This window comes from Caretta caretta, chromosome 10 (genome assembly GCF_965140235.1).
Source record: "Caretta caretta isolate rCarCar2 chromosome 10, rCarCar1.hap1, whole genome shotgun sequence".
Lineage (NCBI taxonomy): Eukaryota > Metazoa > Chordata > Testudines > Cheloniidae > Caretta > Caretta caretta.
The window spans coordinates 66,087,863-66,107,280 of NC_134215.1; the positions used below are offsets into that span (position 1 = coordinate 66,087,863).

The following is a 19,418-nucleotide window of genomic DNA, read 5'->3' on the forward strand; positions in this document are numbered from 1 at the left end:
GGCCAAAATGTGATTTACTGTAAACTTGCAATAATAGGGTGGGGAATTGCCTCTGGATGCTACATTTTTATTTGTATTTGGTTTTTAAATCCACCATATGCAATGAGGGGGCAATCACATGTACACAAGCTCTCTTCCCTCTCTCCCCTCCACCATAAAACAACTAATAACCATTGTTTGTTCATGAATACAGTAGTTATATAAATTTGTTGAGTTTGTTCCCCAGTTACTTCACCTTCTTGAAACCAATATACAAACTAATAGTATCACTGGTCTTCCCTGGTTTTTTTTTAGTGTTGTTGCTATAAAAGAAATCTCTGCCTTCATCAGTCATCATTCCCATTACCATATGATTAAACCCTTTTCAAATGCGATTCATGAAGAGTCATATATGCTCATCAGAAAAGACTGTAGGGATCTTGGGCCTGATGCTGAGAGGTGCTAAGTATCCTTCACTCCCACTTTGGCAGGTGCTGAGCATCTTGCAGGATTGGGCTTTTTGTTTTCAGTTTTGATTAGCTCCATACAACTATAGTGATGTATAAAGAATAAATAAGAGTTTCAGAGCAGTTCTATTAAAAATGAATAACAGACAGGCTACTAGTTTATTATTCAGAAATTGTCAGGTGACACAAAGGAAAGGCAGCACACACTGAGATATACATCAGGGACTTGATGGCTTGGACTACTGGTAACAGAGCTTGTCATTTTTAGGTTACTATTTCATATGCAGTTGGAGTTGGAAACCAGTGTCCAAAGTTGTGTTCCTCTGGAACCATCCCAACCCTGATCCAAAGCTCTATGTAAAGAGTTGGTGGGCTCACTCCAGTGGCTAGTGTCAAAGCAATTTTCATCAAAGAACCAAAGGACTGATTGATTGTCTTCACACCAAGTGCTTTACCCTCACAAATCTAGCCATTTTCCCCCTCTCCAGCTGTGCTGAGTGTAATTTAATCCCCTTTTAATTTGTCTGTTGTTTCACTATTTTCCCTCCCCTCTTTCCACAGGTGCTGGAACTAGGGGTGCTCCTGCACCCCTAGCTTGAAGTGGTTTCCATTATATATGGGTTTAGTTTGGTTCAATGGCTCTCAGCATCCCCACTACACAAATTGTTCCAGTACCCCTGCCTCTTTCACAGCCCATGTGAGTTTTGGTGGGATTCTACAACAACACTTGCTGACCAAAGCCTTTGAAAAGAGTTTCTCTTTCCCTTTCTTTTCTGTCCTTGGCAGGAAAAGGAGTAAACACAGAAATCAGTCTCCCATGAAGAAACCATTAGAATATACTATTATCCTTGTAGGGATATAGAGTTACAAACTTATTCTTTAAAAAACAAAAGTTGAGAATGTCATGTTCTTACTTGAGTGCTGGGACTTTAAGAAAAGCATCAAAGAGTGGGAGACAGAGCTATGGTGTGGAGTGGGAGTAGGGTGACCAGATGTCCCGATTTTATAGGGACAGTCCCGATATTTTGGGTCTTTTTCTTATATAGGCTATTACCCCACACCCCCTGTCCCGACTTTTCACATTTGCTATTTGGTCACCCTAAGTGGGAGGCACATCAACTATTCCCCTAGTTACAGGAGCAGAGTATAGAGGCAGCAGTAAAGGAGCCTCCAGAAGGGGGCAAAGTGTGGACGGTAGTACAGAAAGGAGCGCAGCCTGAGTGCATACGTGTTTGAGAGGGGCAGTGAAGGCCACCTGCAAGCTCAGCAACATAAACTGAAGCCATCACACGAGCCCTTTGCATGTTCCACGGGCTGCTTGTTTAACGTTGCAGCAGCAACACTCCAGAGGGATGCTGCAGTTGTCAGACGGGGGGACGGGGACACTCAATTGGGGGAGGGCCCCGTTTTAGGGCCCAGCTAGGGGCCACCTTGGCAGCAGCAAGCAGGATGGGGGTGGGGGGGGCTGGCCTTGTCCAGGGCCTTAGGAATGCAATGCAGCAGCCAAACCCTTTGCTGGAGGGCAACAGAGACAACAGTCCTGCCCTTCTTTCCTGGTTCACCAAAGACCTCCCCCGTCATCCCCACCCTCGTCGCCTAAAAGGCTTGTCCAGGGTTGGGAGGCTCGGACCCTGCGGGGCCTCGCTCCCCTGCCGGGGAAGGCATGCTCAGGGCAGCCCGACGCTACGGGGACGGGCGCGGTCAGAGCCGGACGGAACCGGCCCAGGAGGCGGCGGCCGCCCAGTGCTCCCGGAAGCGGGCGAAGGGCTGTCACGCGCCGGCAGCGGCAGCCCCCTCCCCCTCCCCCTCCCCCTGCGCCGGCTGAAGAGGAAGTGCCGCGCGCTCGGGGACAGCTCAGCTGGCGGCGCTGTGCGGGCTCCGTGCGCGGGCGGTGGCGGGTCCGGGAAGGCCGCTGGTGGAGGCGAAGCGGTGCCGGGTGCTGCTGCCCCGGCGGGCGGAGGGGGATGAGCGGGATGAGGCGCGCCTGGCTGTCGTGGGCCGCTCTCTGGGCCCTGCTGCTCCCGCGGGTAAGGGGCTGCCGTGCCCGGCCGCCGGCCCCTGTGATCGTGGTGGGGGGGCAGTCGGCGGGGCCTGCAGGGTACTAGGGGGTGAGCCGGGCGGAGGGGCTGTGGGGGAGAACTGGGACCGGGTGGGGGGGGCAGGAGTAGAGCTGTGGGGCAAGGGCTGGCAGGGGGCTGTGGGGAAGAGGGGGGTGAGAGCTGGCAGGGGATTGTGGGGGGGGGGAAGCTGGGGGGGTGAGGGCCAGCAGGGGGGCTGTGGGAAGAGCGGCGGGGGCCTGTGGGGGAGAACGGAGCTGTGGGAGGGCAAGGGCTAGCACGGGGCTGTGAGGGGAAATGCAGTGTGGGGGTGGAGTGGGGTGGTAGACCTGGGGGAGGGGTGTGGCATGATGTCTTGTTGAGGAGAGGTGGGTTGGTATCTCATGGAGGGTGGCTGAGTTCACAGTCTTGGACTCTGCAGTGTGAGTGGGGGTGGGGGGGGTCACAACTGCAAGACTGTGGAGTAGGGTGATGAGGTGGTAGTGGAGGTGAGTCCTAGTCATGTGGACTGCTGTGACTGGGTTTGGATGTTGGACTGTTTGTGTGGGCTAATATGACAATTCTGCGGTGTGCAAAAGGTGTCTTTCTATCCCAGCTGGTGAACTGATTGTGATGAGAACCAGTCACTTTCTCTCCTGTTGGGAACTTCTGCTTCCTTTCAGAACCATACTCAATCACAGCTTGTTTTGTTGAAGATCTGAAATGTCTGTCTGAAAAAGGTGGATTGGTTCTTCTGGGTTTTCCAGTTTCTATCCAGGATCAGAAGTAAATCTGCTTTAAACATTAAGATAGAGGCCATCCTGGTAGTATTTCTAGCTGGGCCTGGATTGTCAAGGGTATTTCCAGTCCAACTCTGTACCCTAAAGGTCAGAAAAATGTCAGATAAATAAGCAAACTTTCAGATGCTTCCTAACCTCGCAACTGATCTTCTGAGGTCCATTCCATCCATAGGTCAGTGCTGATTGGCCTCCTTCCATAGGAGGAAACTTTTTATAAATAACCCTCTTGTTGCTACTTATCAGCTTCACAGTGGGCACATTAGTATAGCTGGTGTTTCAAGTACAGTGTTGTGTTGACATGCTCTTAATAGGATTATGCAACATGCTTAAAACACTGGCTGTCACCTAGAGCCTGTACACATTAACAATCAAACTATGGCTACTGCTGTGTAATGTAGTGTTGAAGAACAAATGATCACTTGTTTAGAAAAAAGATTACTACTTACGAAAAATTAACACTACAGCTTTCATAACACCATGTTTATTTATACCTCTCTCATCCATACACAAGAAAGTTCTGATAATGGAAAGGGCTAATGTGAAAGTCTCTAGTTCTTGCTGCTCAGACTCGATCCTGTCTCCATTTGAAGTAAGATGATCAATATCATGACTTTTACTTGCCAACAGTTTATATTTTTAGATGAATGGGCTTAGTTTAAGAGGTAAAGATTGGCATTTCTTTTGCTTATCATAAATCATTAAATAACTTTAACTTTATCTAATAACTGAAGGACTGTACATTTAAAATACTAACAGGCTCTGACTATTTTCACACTTTGCTTGGTGAGCAGATGTTCACTCTCGGAGCCTGATAAAATGGGTTGCTCTTAGTAAGAATTTTTGCCATTCAAACCAGATGGACCTAGAACTCTGAAACAACTACACAGGAGCACCTCTTGCTTTTTTCTCCTTTTATCCCAAGGTCTTGTTTGCTATAGGAGATGGGTAATGCCTTTCAAAGAAGATCACAGAGAAAAACAAGCTATTAGTGAACTTCCTATATACATGGCAGGCATCAAATTCCAAGCCTCTCTTTTCGTACCTCTCTCTTGCTTATTAATATCGCTTAAGTCTATACCTGACAGATAACAAAAAAAAAACAAACAAAAAGAAATCTAAAACCTACAACAGCACTCACAGACTCCTTTTGTTCTATTAATTCATTCCTGATGTTAAGGTAAGTGCTTCTTTCAAGAAGAGTCAAGATGACCAGCTTTAAATTATGGCATAATTTTCCTTAGTTCCCAGTCAATTACTTTACTTTCTTCTGGCAACACGTAACTGAAACAAGAAATGACACCTTTTCTTTCATTAGACACCTTCTAGATATCATTTTTTTAAAATTATAGATCTTTATCTGGAACATGGAAAATAAATGTTACATATTTCCTTTATTGTGGACAAATTCATATAATGCCTGACTATTTTATGAGTCTGCATTTGTTTCGTATTTAATCAAGTATGTATCAAACTGGGAAATTAAGAATTTAACTAAAAAAAAAAAAAGGCTTTTAAGAATTTATAATAAATATAGTTTCAGAATCCATCTTCTAATGTGCCCCTCCAACAATCTTGCCAAAAGACTGTTGGCAAGAATTGTGAATAATATATACATTTTTAAAAAACATAATTATAGGAATTTCCATACAATAATCTGTCCACAATTGGAGTGCTTCTTTGCCTCTGTCAGTTAGTGGCCCGCTTTGAGAAATACAGGTGAAAAGTGCTATATCAGAAAAATTATTATGAAATTTTTGGTTACTGAGCACTTTCAGAAATCAGTTTTCAGCCTTTAGCATCTTCATTTTTCTTTAATTCTGTGACTGCACACACAGAAAAGGATTACATCATGGTATAAACCATAAAATCCTGTTTTAAAAATCCTATAAAATCAGGGTGGATAAAATTCACTGATTTTTAAAAAAAAAAATGGGTTTTATTTAAATAGGTTTTTTCCTCAAAAAGCATTTTTAATCAAAAAAATTCTATCTAAAGATAGTTTTAATTAAGATACAATATAACTCAAAGATATCTCATCATGGAATAGGGATTATAAATTCTAATCCCATCATATGAGACAATATATTCATGTAATGTTTAAGAAAAATTTTGTAAATGAGTTCCAGTACTTCCATGGATTAGGAACCCAATTTTATGGGGCTCCAGAGGCTTCTGTATAGATTAACCTAAATAATCTTTCTATCTACCGAATGGGACACAGTGCTCAGTCTAGAAGATACCGTCAAAGATGCTTAGTTTTGCAGTTCTCAAACTGTGGATTTGTGTCTTCAGAGATAACATGCTTGTTAACAGCAAAAATGTTTTTAAATAAATAAGACCTCAACCCTATTGTCACTCTGCAAATTTGTGTACACAGAGTCAATCCCTTATCTCTCTCTCAAAGTTTAAAAACTTGAATGTTTAACTAAATTCAAAAATTCATATGCTTATTTTGTTAAAATATTATATGTTTGCTGTTGAAGAAAAAAATCCAGAATATATAACATTGTTTTAGTTAAATAAAACAATTTAAGTGTCTGTCTAGTGATGTTCCCCTAATACAGCATGGCAAGAAAATCCTCCAAATATTAATGATTAACCTGTTGAATTGGAGATAGTTCACCTCCCAATTACTTCATAAATATCTGCTTCAATTACATTTAGTAAATGAAATAACCAAACAATCGTTCATTTTCTAATATAGCTGTAAAACTAAATCTGAAAAGTTTTCAAAATAACTCACTGTTTAAAAATGTATAGTGTGAACTTTCTAAAAATGAAACCTACATCTATCTCTGAGTTGTGAAGAATATGTATTAAGGTTATAACAACCAACAAGAATGCACTTTTATGTAGAAATCCATGATTAAATCAAATCTTCCTAATTAAATCAAATCCACCTTGTATAAAATATAGCTACTTTGATTTACAGGTGCCCAAAATAATCTGCAACCAAGTATTCCCACAATTTTTAGAATTAAGTTTAAAATTTAAATAAAATATGGGGGTGGTGTGTTTCCTCCCTTCTCTCCCATCCCACCAAAAAAAAAAAAAAAAAAAAAAACCTACCAAAAAACCCCAACCCCAAACCAACCAGCAAACCAAAACTTCCAGGCCAAGACTGAATCTTTAGAATTGCTATAACTCCAGGAAAAACATAAGGCTTAATCATACATCTCTTGCTCACAAAAGTAAATTTATATGAGCATTCCCAGTGAGGACTATGCCCATGAGAGAAGGTATTTATGATGGGGCCCATGACTTGTAATAAAAATTTGTACACCACATACCCTATGCTGGCTATATCAGTTGTGTTTTTTAATAACCTTTTTTCCAGTTTAAAGGGAATGTAAAATCTTGGTTCTTAATCTAAGAATGCTTTCCTGGAGGTTTCTGTCTCTTTAGCTTGCTCTTCACAGCTGTGTATGTGTGTGTTTGTAAAAGGAATATGCAGCATCTGAAATGTACTTGAGCATCACTGTTTCCTTGCTATGATTAGCCATGCAAACTCTGATCAGTTTTCCACTGTTCTACCTGCATTACAGAATCAAAACCAAGCTGTCAAGGTTAATCTTGTTACCTGTTCCATTTCTTTTTTTGGTTATTGAAACTTTTAAGTTGTCCTATTCTTATTTAGAAGAATATTATTTGTCCACCAATAGTGTAAACTGTGTTGTCTAATGCAGAAACTTCATATTGTAGGTAAATGCACAGGAGGGAATCCTGCATGCTTCTGGAAATGGGATACCCCCATTAACAAAGGACTACTGCGTACGTTACAATCCTTCGTGGGTATCTCTTCCAAATACCCTGGATAACATTGTAAGTAGTTATGTAGCTACGCTGTCTAAGAATTACAAAAACCAAGAACGGTTTTGGATCAAATGGAATTTCTAGTAGAAAGTACTGTGTAAAATCAATGCATGTTAAATGTATACCCCAAATTAAGAAACATAGTAAGAAGACTAAACAAGTGCCACCATGGCTAAACAGAGAAGGAGGCAAAAAGGCATCCTTTAAAAATTGGAAGTTAAATCCTATTGAGGAAAATAGGAAGGCACATAAACTCTGGCAAGTCAAGTTTGAAGGTATAATTAGGGAGGCCAAAAAAGAATTTGAAGAGCAACTAGCCAAAGACTCAAAAACTAACATAAAAAAAATTAAGTACATCAGAAGCAGGAAGCTTGCTAAACAATCAGTGGGGCCACTGGATGATGGAGTTGTTAAAGGAGCACTCAAGGAAGATAAAATAATTGCAGAGAAACTAAATATTCTGTGCATCAGTCTTCACTACAGAGGATGTGAGGGAGATTCCCATACCTGGGCCATTCTTTTTAGGTGACAAATCTGAGAAACTGTCCTGGACTGAGATGTCATTTGAGGAGGTTTTGGAACAAATTGATAAATTAAACAGTAATAATTCACCAGGACCAGATGATATTCCCCCAGAGCTCTGAAGGAACTCAACTATGAAATTGCAGAACTAACATCTGTGGTATGTAACCTATCATGTAAATCAGCTTCTGTCCCAGATGCCAGGAGGATAGCAAATGTGACCACCAATTTTTTAAAAAGGTTCAAGAGGCAGTCCCAGCGATTACAGGCTGGTAGGCCTAACTTTAGTACCAGGCAAATTGGATGAAACTGTAGTAAAGAACAGAATGATCAGACACATAGGTGAACGCAATTTGTTGGGCAAGAGTCAATATGGCTTTTGTAAAGAGAATCATGCCTCACCCATCTATTAGAATTCTTTGAGGGAGTCAACAAATGTGGACAAAGGTGATCCAGTGGATATAGTGTACTTAGACTTTCAGAAAGCTTTTGACCGTGTCCCTTACCAAAGGCTTTTAAGCAAATTAAGCAGTCATGGGATGAGAGGGAAGGTCTTCTCATGGATCAGTAACTGATTAAAAGAGAGGAAACCAAGGATAGGAATAAATGGTCCGTTTCATAACGGAGAGAGGTAAATAGTAGTATCCCCCAGGGGGACCAATACTGGGACCAATACTGTTCAACATATTCATAAATTATCTGAAAAAGGGGAAACAATGAGATGGCAAAATTTGCAGATGATACAAAATTACTCAAGATCATTAAGTCCAAAGCAGACTTCAAAGAGTTACAAGGGGATCTCAAAAAACTGGGTGACCGGGCAACAAAATGGCAGATGAAATTCAGTATTGATAAAAGCAAAGTAATGCACATTGGAAAACATAATCTGAACTATACATACAAAATGATGGGGTTTAAATTAGCTGTTACCACTCAAACAGATCTTGGAGTCGTGGATAGTTCTCTGAAAACATCTGCTCAATGTGCAGTGGCAGTCAAAAAAGCTAACAGAATATTAGGAACCATTAGGAAAGGGATAGATAAGACAGAAAATATCATAATGCCTCTATATAAATTGATGGTACACCCGCATCTTGAATACTGCATGCAAATCTGGTTGCCTCATCTCAAAAAAGATATATTGGAATTGGAAAAGGAACAGAGATGGGTAACTAAAATGATTAGGGGTATGGAACAGCTTTTGTATGAGGAGAGATTAAAAAGACTGGGATTTCAGCTTGGAGAAGAAAAAAGAACTAGATAAGTTCCTGGAGGATAGATCCATCAATGGCTATTAGCCAGGATGGGCAGGGCTGCAACACTATGCTCTGAGTGTCTCTACCTTCTGTTCGCCAGACACTGGGAATGGGCAATAGGGGATAGATCATTTGATGATTTCCTACTCTGTTCATTCCCTCAGAAGCATCTGTCACTAGCCACTGTAAGAAGACAGGATACTGGGCTAGGTGGACCATTGCTCTGACCCAGTATGGCTGTTCTTATGTTCTGTGTTCTCTTTAGGATAACTTCTAAATTGGTACCACTGCTTATCTTCTGTCAAGAATAATCATAAAAAAAGAATTTTCTTAAATTTAGCACTGTGAATATTTAAGAGTAAGCCCAACTTCTACAATACCCAAAATGATACTGTCGTGCTGTTAAGACACCAAATTTTATGTTTTTAAAAAAAACTTTCAAAACCTAATATTGAAATGCATTAATGAAAGTTGAGAGAAATAAAAATCAGCAAAGTATCATGTTTAGATTTAAACACTCACCTACTCCCCAAGTGTTCGTAACGCTGATATTTTAGTATCAACTCAGTTCCTGGCAAAAAAAAGTTAAAATGGCTATAAATGAAAGTAAAATTGACTTTTGTTGTTTTCCAGACTGAATGAATCGCAAAAAAATAAATGTCACAAATGGAGAAAAATAAACTAGATTTTAAAACTATTTCAGTTAAGTGTTCTTGGAGACACTTTGAGTGAAGTGATTTTGTATGGAATACACCTTATTTTGGAACCTGATCTGTTTAAAACAAGGATTGCCAATATTGGTCAGCGTGTGCATTTGCGTAAAATACTAAAATGTATATGTTAAAACAGTATTTTAATGATTATTTGGAATTTATATTGCCATGCCTTACTCTTGGTCAAAACTTATCCTTGAGCTAAGATCAGAAAAATCCCACATATACATGTTAAAGAGGTTTTTTCCTTTCCTTTTGCTGCCCTTGATGTGATTGGTAAATGCTATAGGTTTGGAAATAATTGAGAGAAATATTCTTTCCCTTGATTCATAAACAAGGCTGACTCAGTACAAAATCAGAGGAAGTGTAATAGCCATGCTTCTGTTAAGGACCTACTGTGGCCAAACATAACTTGACTAGCCAAAGAAAACAACTTATTTATTAAGTCCTATTTTAAAAAAGAGTTTTAAAAACTAAAATTAAATATATGGAAAAATTATTTAAACTACTACTACTTTGTTTTAGGGCTAGCCTACTGTCTTGATGTGAGTGTTGCAATAGAACCAGAGTTTGGATATGTATGAGAGTCACTGTTTCTTTGGCTGGTGAAACTTGTGTATGACATAGTTGGATTCTCTAGAGAGTTGCTGTCTGTTGCTCATAATAACATATTCTAAAGACTAGTTTACAGAGTAGCATTGGCCTTGGAATAGGCTGTAAAGGAGTTAAGACTGGTTCAGAAATCTCAAATATACTTAGTTGCTTATTGCTATACTTTTAAATTGGTTTTGTGATCTTAGAATTGCAATGACTCCACATGAACATTCCCTGAAAGTTTATTCCTCTCCTGCTACTGATTTCCTATTTTGAATCCACGTTGCTGAGTCAACGATCCCATTATATTTCTTAGTAGGTCTATTTACTCCCTGTAAATAAATGTTTTTGTGTGATAAATAAATGGGAGAAACCATATTGGAAATTAATCTTTGATTTTTAGTTTTAACTTTTATACAACTTTTGATTTTTATAGGCTTCCAGTAGTTTGGAGAACTTGACCTCCAAAGTGTTCTGCAGTAATTCTGAAGTTCCTTCTACTCTTGTAATAAAGGACAAGGCAGTTGTAGTGATGAGGGGAAACTGCTCATTTGTGGATAAAGCGAGAACTGCTCAAAGTCATGGTGCTAAAATGCTGTTGATTGCCAGTAAAACTGGTCTAGTAAGTTCTAACATTCTATGGCTTAATCTTCATTAAAGTGACATTATCTTAGTTGCATTTATTGTATTTTGACCTCTGTGGTTGCCTATTCGTTATACTCAAACTACTAAATGAAAAAGCTTATCTCTGTTGTTTTCTACTAATTTTAGTTGCATAATCTTTTAAGTGAAAATTTTACATTTTATTAAGCATTAATATAATCCAGTACCTGTACACAATCATTGCTACAGAAAACAAAATCACTAAAAATATCAACTAATACAGAAGAACAAAAGGAAAAAAATTGACAGTAACAACTAAAAGATAAGAACAGTTATTTTAGATCATGTCTTATCACTTTGCCAGACATGCATGTCCTGTTTTTCTTGCTCTTTTTAAAATACTGGATATCTTTTTATGTACATTATACTTATATTTGCAGTTTGCGCAAATACATTCAATACAGCAAAATACAATATTAATAGTAGATTATCGTTGATAATTGTTAGTTTAAAAAAAACTGAGTTAAACTTGTTCTGAAAGGTGGGTTATCGGAGTCAAACTATTGGGTTTTGATTATCTGCATAAAAGCATAAAATATTTACCAGAATATCTCTGGGTCAATAATGTCAGCCTTTCAGTGTGTGTAGCATAGTTTTCCTTAAACTGTGTGAGTTTTTCTCTGTAGCTTTGAATCATGTCTGCTGATTTTTGTTTGCGAACATAAATACTGGCATTCAGAGGATAATCTGCATATAGAGTTGTGTTCTGCAAATATGCTATCAAGTCCTCTTATATAGGTTTTATGTTTTAGTCTTCTCCTTCAGGTAACAAGACTGATGTACAAAATGTAACCATTCCAGTTGCTCTTGTAAGATATAATGATATAATGGATATGCAGCAGGTAAGTGACTGATAAAATACTGTAATCATTTATGATTTGTATAAATATTTTCATAATTACATTTATGATCATCATTATATGATGATCTGCCCCAATATTTTTATCAGGCAGTGCCCAGTTAGGCATGCATATTATATTTTTCCTTGATTCATGTGTTTAGACAATATCTGTCTTCCCCTTTCTCTGAAAATGAAGATAGATTGAGATTTCAGTCATGAAAGCATTAACCTGCTCTTTGACTCTTTCAGGCTAATCTGTAAGAGTGTTCCTTCAGCCTATAGTATAGAGCAGACTTTATTGCAGTTGTCCACTTGTTCATGGACTGATCTGTTTTTACACTTTATTGAAATGTACAGATTAGAAAAAGACTGACACTGAGTTAGAAGAGAATATAGAGCTGACAATATCATGACCAATAGCCAGCAACTCTTCCTTTTGACATATGGGATGCTGTATAGGACAAAACAAACATCACATGTGAATTACTTTCATTATAGTGTGACAGTGCAATATACAATGCTAATGTTCCAATAACCGATAGCAATTCACTTTTCTTTCATGTTATATACGACCTTGATTATCTGAAGCTCAGTAATTCAAAACAAGGTAATTTTCCTTAGTTCTATTAACTGCATCAAAAGGTAATTCAGATTTCCAAATGTATTCAATGCCCCTCTGATGTTCAGATAATTAAGATTATATTTTTCTAAAATTTGTGATATTCCTTGAATAGAAAGTAAAATAGTCATCAATATGTTTCTAGCATATTCCATTCATTCACTATTGAATCCACCCTTCCTCATCTCTATTGGCAACTCCACTGTATTCCCTATGGCCAAACTTGCTTGTCATGTTTGGTTCCTCTCTTGTTCTTCTCCCACATCCAGGCTATTCACAAATCTGTTCGCTCTTCCTCTGCATTATCTCTGATATCTGTCTTTCCTTCTGTATTCCCACTGCAGAATGTCTTTTCCATGCAATGGTTATGTTTTACCTTGACTACTGCAGCTTCCTCCTTTTGTGTCTGCTTGTATTTGTACAGTGCAGATTACTTTGACAACACTCAGTATATTCTAGTGGACTAACAGGTACGTGGTCCAGGTGCACAACTTCTCAAGTTGTTTTAGGGGTCAAGAAGTAGTATCATCCCTCCTTGGAGTGCCTAGTGTACTCCCTCAGCATGAATTATAAGGTTGCTTCCAGGTCTCCTGCATTGCAGTGGGAAATGCTGTTATCCCACTATATCAATTCATTCTAAGTATATAGTGTTACAGTTTCAGGGTAACAACACCTCAGACCCACTCTGTGGTCTGCTCCATGGCTGCCCCCTTAGGTCTCAGGCTTCTGTCACCTCTCTCTGGGCAGGGTCCTGTACCATATCCTCTCGGATCTGGAATTTAGGCTGCAGTCCCCCTGCAATTCACTGTGATTATCCCAGCAGGTCTGACCTAGCTCTGCACTTGCAGTTCACTCTCTTTCTTTAGGAGCAATGACAGTGGCCAAAGCACAGTAAACTTATTTTAGAACAAAACCGTTACACAGAAAATCTGTAACAAAACAATACAGTCTAAACACAGGTTACCAGATGTCGCCCAACTTCCATGTGGGGATGTAGTAGGTCATAGTCCTTCAAACCCTTTGAGTAGGGTTTGCCCCCTTGGTTAAAGGTTTGTGTCCATTTGTTGGATCAAAATCAGGGCTGCTTAGTCAGCTCAGGCTGATGCTTTACATGGTTTTGGGGCCTTTGTTTCCCAGGCCACCTGAAACAGGTAAAACTGGTCAGTGCCCCTTTCCTTAGGTGGCAAAGCTTTAGCAGCTGGGTATCTGCATAACAGCAGTGGGATTTTGCATTAATCACCCCTTAGTAATTCCAGATTCCATCATGTGACACTTCCTGGGTTACCCAAGGTTGTTAGGCACCTTGCTGCCACCTGCCCTTAGTGTGAGGAAGCTGTGTCTGCCAGGGATCAACTGCTTGACCCTGACAGCCACAGGCAACACAAGTGTTCTCAACCCATGTGGGCTCTACTGTCTGTCGTGCACACGAGCATGCAGTAGGTACACTCCAACCCCCGAGTCCTCCAAGCATCTCCCTCTGGTGCTCAGCCCCTTATCCTGGACGCTCACAGAATTACCAGGCCTGCTGTTCCCAGGGGAACAGTACTCTACAGCTTACTAGTTGCACCTTAGAACAAAGCTCTGCTCAATATATAGCACTTAAACTTGTATTTTCTTTATTTAAAAACAAGTCTATTTAACAAAAAACAGAGATTCATATGGTAGCAAACAGAAATATTCCAAATCTTCTTCTATGTAAGGTTCCACATAAGAGAAAATCATAACATGCATTCTAAAGCCTAAACTCAACTAACAAGATGCCTTCTTGTCTAATAAGATACTGCTTAACCCAAAGTCCTTCTCAGTGTGACCAGGTTGGCTGACCCTTCTTTCATGAGGCCAAGCACACTGGCAGCCTGCTCCCCCTGGTGAAGGATAACTGGGGCTTGATCTGCTCCCCAGATGTGGTTCCAAAAAATCTTTGTCTTTAATCCTAAATGTGGTAACCCCTGCTGTTTTTGTTTTTACTGCAGTGCTTGCAATCTGTTGACTAGCATTTTGCTCAGTCTATAATTGGGCGTCCATTGTGAACCATACAATACTCAGTTTGCACATGACCAGCCAAAGAGAGAGAAGCTTTCCTCTTTCCAGGTGCCTGATGGCAGTGCGTGGATCACCTTTCGGTGATCTGCATTAACTTTCAGACTTGGAGCATAATTTTTAGTGTGTATATATACGTAACTCCTCACATATTTTCTGAACATACATCTCACAATGATTATGATGACCAGTATGACACAGGCTTTCGCTGGAGGCCTTACATAATGTTATATGGGGACCTAATATGTAGATCTCAGACACTGAGATTACTGACCAGTAATCTGTATGCCCACCTCCTTCTCCCCGCACCCCCAATGACCTCTGCCAATTGGCACAAAGCGGTCCCTGGGTCTCTCCTGGGAAACTCAACCAGGAACATATCACACTTACTGATACAAAGGTCTTTAAAATATTCATAGACCTATGTCATTTGGAACATCTCAGTATAATAGTTTGAAATGTTAATGCTTTGAAGGCTGGCTCTCAAAAATGTAGTTAACATTTTTAAAGTTGATAAAACAGTCTCAAAGTTATGCCTATGTTGGGGGAGATGGGACAGATATGACCATAGAGAAAGGGTTGCTAGGGTGCCCGACCAGCATCTTAGTGGGTCACACAGGCGTGTTTCCTGGATGGTATGTCTGCCATTACCTCTTACAATTTCATGTTTCACCTACTTATATAATAAACATTCTCACAACAAGCAGGCATACATCATTCACATACAGATGCATGTATTTTGATGCCATTTGATGACCATCACATGTATTTTTTTCTCTTTAGAACCTATGGAATGGATCTGCAGGGGGAGCTTTCATGCACTCCTGCTTACCCTGGTCACCCCAAAACCTTTTGGATGAGAACTTGAGACTTGGGTCCTCACACTTCCAGCTCCTATGTAGCTTTCAGGGAGTGAAGATGCTAACCCTTTGTTCCTCAAAGTGTCAGCTGCTTCAATAATGGGTTGGGGATTCCTCACCTCCACCTCTTTGGCATAGCCTAGAAAGCAATTCTTTGGAGAGAAGGGGGAACTAGGTTAGATCTGGCTCCTATGAAGTAGCTCTTAACCACATACTGCTTTTAACAGCTGAGGCTTCCCAAGTCTTGGGCAAGAGTATCTTCAATCCTCCCCCATAGCCAAATTCATTTATCTGCCTCACCACCTCAGAAATCAAGTCTGGGGACTCCTGTGGTATGACCTCATTCTCTGGGGGGGAGGAGGAAGAGAATCGATCCCTCACTCCACTGCGTCGGCCTTCTGTTCCTACACTGAGATGAGGCGAGCAGTGGTTTCTCCTCCACCTTGCTCAGAGCACTTACGTTTTCACAGATCATTGGGCAGTCACAGACGCTGGAAAGACAATTCCCCTCCCCAGGTCCTGGCTGTAGTAACCTTTGCAATGTCCCAGACAACTGTTTTACACTTTACTTGGGTGGGTGACACAGTTCCGGCAGAGCTCTTCAGCTGAAAGTGGGGATGCTGAGGCAGCTAAAGACTTAGCCACCACCAGGCTCTGTTCTGTCTCAGGCTCCCTGGTATGGATGGGCAGAGAATGATCCCCCTCACCTGGGCTCCAGATGTCAGAGAATTCAGCTTGACTTCCTCTCCCCACCTCCTAGTATCAGGTATTTGTTTGGCTGTGCTGGGAAGGTGACTTGAGCTTAACAGGGCTTCCTGTATGTTACAGTTAGGAGTTAATTGACACTCCTCTCCCCTCCCCCTTCTCTCTGCCCCTCTACTTGCATAGTCACTGACACCCTTACCTGCATGATTACAGATAGCTGTCAGCACCTGATGCAAGCAAGTCACTTTCACAAGGAGAAGGGGTGTGGGCTTTGTTTGAAAATTAGTGTAATTTCCAAGAAGCAGACCAAAAACAGTATCCTTTCAGACACCTACAGCCAATACTCCTGACCCTTCCTGGGGCTGCACAGAAATCTGTGCTGCAGGTAGAGTGGAGGCTTTTACACCAGGAACTTTAAACCAGATTTCACAGCCTTTCAGCATTTCATAGGCTTTCACTATTTGGGTTTTAATTATGGTCCCGGTGGTCTCAGAATCTTTTTCCATTTATTTTCACCTTCCTTTCCCACTGGGAACCGGATAGGTCTGCACCAAGGAGGGTCAGCAGGACATGGGTGCAGTGATTTGAGGTGTAGCCACATCAGCATGCACATCATATGGAACAGGTGAACTGTTCCACTGAACTTGCTCCCTCTGGAGATTGTTGCCCGGTTAACTGTAAGCTTGGAGTGCAGGATGGCTTTGCAGGACTGCTTTGGGTCTCAGTAGTCAGATTGGGAAATCCCTTGCAGTTTGTCACTTATGACATTGCTTTTCCACATCTTCCCCAGGATTTTCTCTGAGGTGGCCTCTCTGCCTTGGAGCAAGTCCTCCCCCCTTGAATATGGGTCTCTGCTTGGGCCCAGTCCATGCTCTGTGATCCAGTTCCATCCCTATTAAGTTTTCCATGACTCCCAGGCTGACTATTGGCTAATGGTCTGCCAGTTTCTCTGCTAAACACAACTTTCTAGGGCTTTCGTCTATTAACCATGATTTTAGGCCAGGGGAGGTCAGTTTAAACTTTTGCAATTAGGCTTTTTTACATAGTTTGTAATCTTTATAGCCCTCTCTCTATATGGGTGAAAGCATCTAAGGCAGTGGTGGGCAACCTGTGGCCTGTCAGGGTAATCCGCTGGTGGGCCACCAGACAGGTCGTTTATATTCACACGGCTGCCTGCAGCTCCCAGTGGCCGGGAATGGCAAACTGTGGTTGTCCACCACTGATCTAAGGCCTTCACTTTTGGTAGTGGAACCAGACACCACAGCTTGTCTGTGTGTCTGCCCATCCCACTTATTTCAATTCACACTTCATTTCAAAGGCATTTAAAAATACATCCATGTGTTCCCCTTCTCTAAAGAAAGGAAATCGTTCGGAGTCAGAGCTTCCCGCTGGACCAGGTATATAGTCTGTCTCCATCTACTGGAATAGGGTTTTGATGGTACAGTCTGTCCCTGTTGAGTTCCTGTGATGCTCCTTTCTCTTCCGGCTCATGTGCTGACACTGCTTTTTGGGGTTAGCTGTCTCCCACTCTTGTTCTGCAAGCAGCTGGGCTTTCAAGTTCAGTCTCTCTTTCTAGCTGCAACTTTTTTCGCTACCTATATATTTTTCCAGGAACTTGGCAGAAGTAGTGGGTTTGGTTTGGGTGCAGTATGGTCTATTGTCCTCTTCCTTGCTTCCCTTCAGGAGTTGTAACCAAGGTTTTCCCCTCCTGCTGGACTCTCTGCCACTGAGCTGGGTGGACCATTGTTTCTTTTCAGGTCCTCCATATATAGTAGATGAATTAGCTGTGCTTTTGTCAGCTCCTGAGAACTCATCTGTCTCTCTTTGCAAATCTCAACTAGATTTTTCTTCAGTAGTTCATTATTCATTTTTCTGTCTATCTTGTCACTATTCTTTTCCCAAAAAGACTATGAGTGTCAGTGTGTTTTCTTTTTTTTTTTTTTCCCTTCTACGGTACTTACTTTCACCGCTGTTGGCACTTACTATCAATTCACACACTGCCACCACATATGGCACAGTTTGGGGGTAACTGTGCCTCTTACCCACCTTCTGAATTCTTCTAGGGATGCTTCCTTAGGTCTTAAGCCTCTAGCCATTACTTCTTTTGGGACAGGGCCATTGTCTGTCTCCCATCAGAACAGGGATGTAGGCTCTAGTCTTCCTAAAATTCACTGTGATTATCCCAGAAGGTCTGATGTAGCTCAGCACCTGCAATTGACTCTCTCCAGGAACAATGACTGAGTTACCAGTTATCAGACAGGTTTCACAGAGAACTGTGCACTTATTTTAGAACAAAAACATTACACAGAAAATTATATAGGGTGTGGAGCTTCAGCAGCTGGGTATCTGTATAACAGCACTGCATTAACTATCTCAAGTGATTTTTGAATTAACCACTCTCTAGTGTTTCCAGATTTCACAGGAAACGCAACCATAGAGCCAGGAACACACATGTAACTTATTGATACAAAAGTCTATAAATATTTTATGGACTCCATATCATTTAGTGTGTCTCAATAAAAAGTCTGATGTTTTCATGCTTCTGAGGTCTAACTCACAAAAATGCAGATAACATTTATAAAGTTGCTACAATAGTCCCCAAGTTAGATCTGTGTTTGTCATATCTGTCACGTAAACTAGACATATCTGTGACATATCTGTCACACTAAAATATGTGTTTGTCATATCTGTCACATCTTTGTACATAGTAGGTAGGTAAAATTGACACACACTGATCCAGTTTGCAGCAGAAGGTGAAGATAACATCCATCTTTTTAAAAACAGGATAAGCACTGCATACTCTGCCTGTCATAAAGAGCCTATGCTGTTATATGTAACTGATACATTTATCATTTTTCAGACTCTTGGAGCTAGGATTAATGTGACACTCTATTCACCATCTTTGCCAGAGTTTGACTACAGTATGGTTGTCATCTTTCTAATTGCTGTGCTCACTGTGGCACTGGGAGGCTACTGGAGTGGAATATCAGAGCTGTAAGTTCCGTTAAACCATATAATCTATTAAGCAATGTAAAATGCAGATCTAAATATCTGGTGGTAGTGGTAATGGATATGAGAGGAAGGATGGTCCAGTTGTTGGGGCATCAGCCTGAGGTTTGGGAGACTGAGGTTCAATCCCTGTTCTGCCACAGATTTCCTGTGAGACCATTGGCAATCGTGGTCTTCCTGTGCCTAGGTTCTCCATTTGTAGAATGGGGATAGTAGTACTTCTCTACTTCAGAGGTTTTGTGAGAATAAATACATTAAACATTGGGAGGTGCTCAGCTACACATGGCAATGGGGACTATATAAATGCATAGGATGTTAAGAAAACTGCCACTTTTAGATACTGGCTTTAGCTTTTTATCTCTTTCACTTCAAAAATATAATTCACCTAATCTAGTGCTCTCCCAGGAACAGTAGCAGGATAAAGGCATATCCAGTTCTTTAAAAAATTGATTCCTACACTAAAGAATTGGGCTAAGCTCAAAAAGAGAGAAGTCTGAACTA

The 19,418-nt window shown here is 40.9% G+C and overlaps 1 protein-coding gene across 3 annotated transcripts in view; it reads left to right on the top strand.

Annotated features, from left to right (window-relative positions):
• Positions 1-2,229: 2,229 nt before the first annotated feature.
• Positions 2,230-19,418, top strand: part of SPPL2A (signal peptide peptidase like 2A) — a 48,781-nt gene continuing 31,592 nt past the window's right edge. Inside the window, exons 1-5 of one of the 3 annotated variants that reach the window (XM_048867138.2) lie at positions 2,230-2,473; positions 6,985-7,104; positions 10,617-10,802; positions 11,596-11,685; positions 18,769-18,902. In XM_048867138.2, the coding sequence (XP_048723095.2) occupies positions 2,411-2,473; positions 6,985-7,104; positions 10,617-10,802; positions 11,596-11,685; positions 18,769-18,902 (593 nt within the window). In that variant the 5' untranslated portion in view covers positions 2,230-2,410. The remainder of the gene's footprint in view (positions 2,474-6,984; positions 7,105-10,616; positions 10,803-11,595; positions 11,686-18,768; positions 18,903-19,418) is intronic. The other 2 variants (XM_048867136.2, XM_048867139.2) reach the window with 2 other exon arrangements.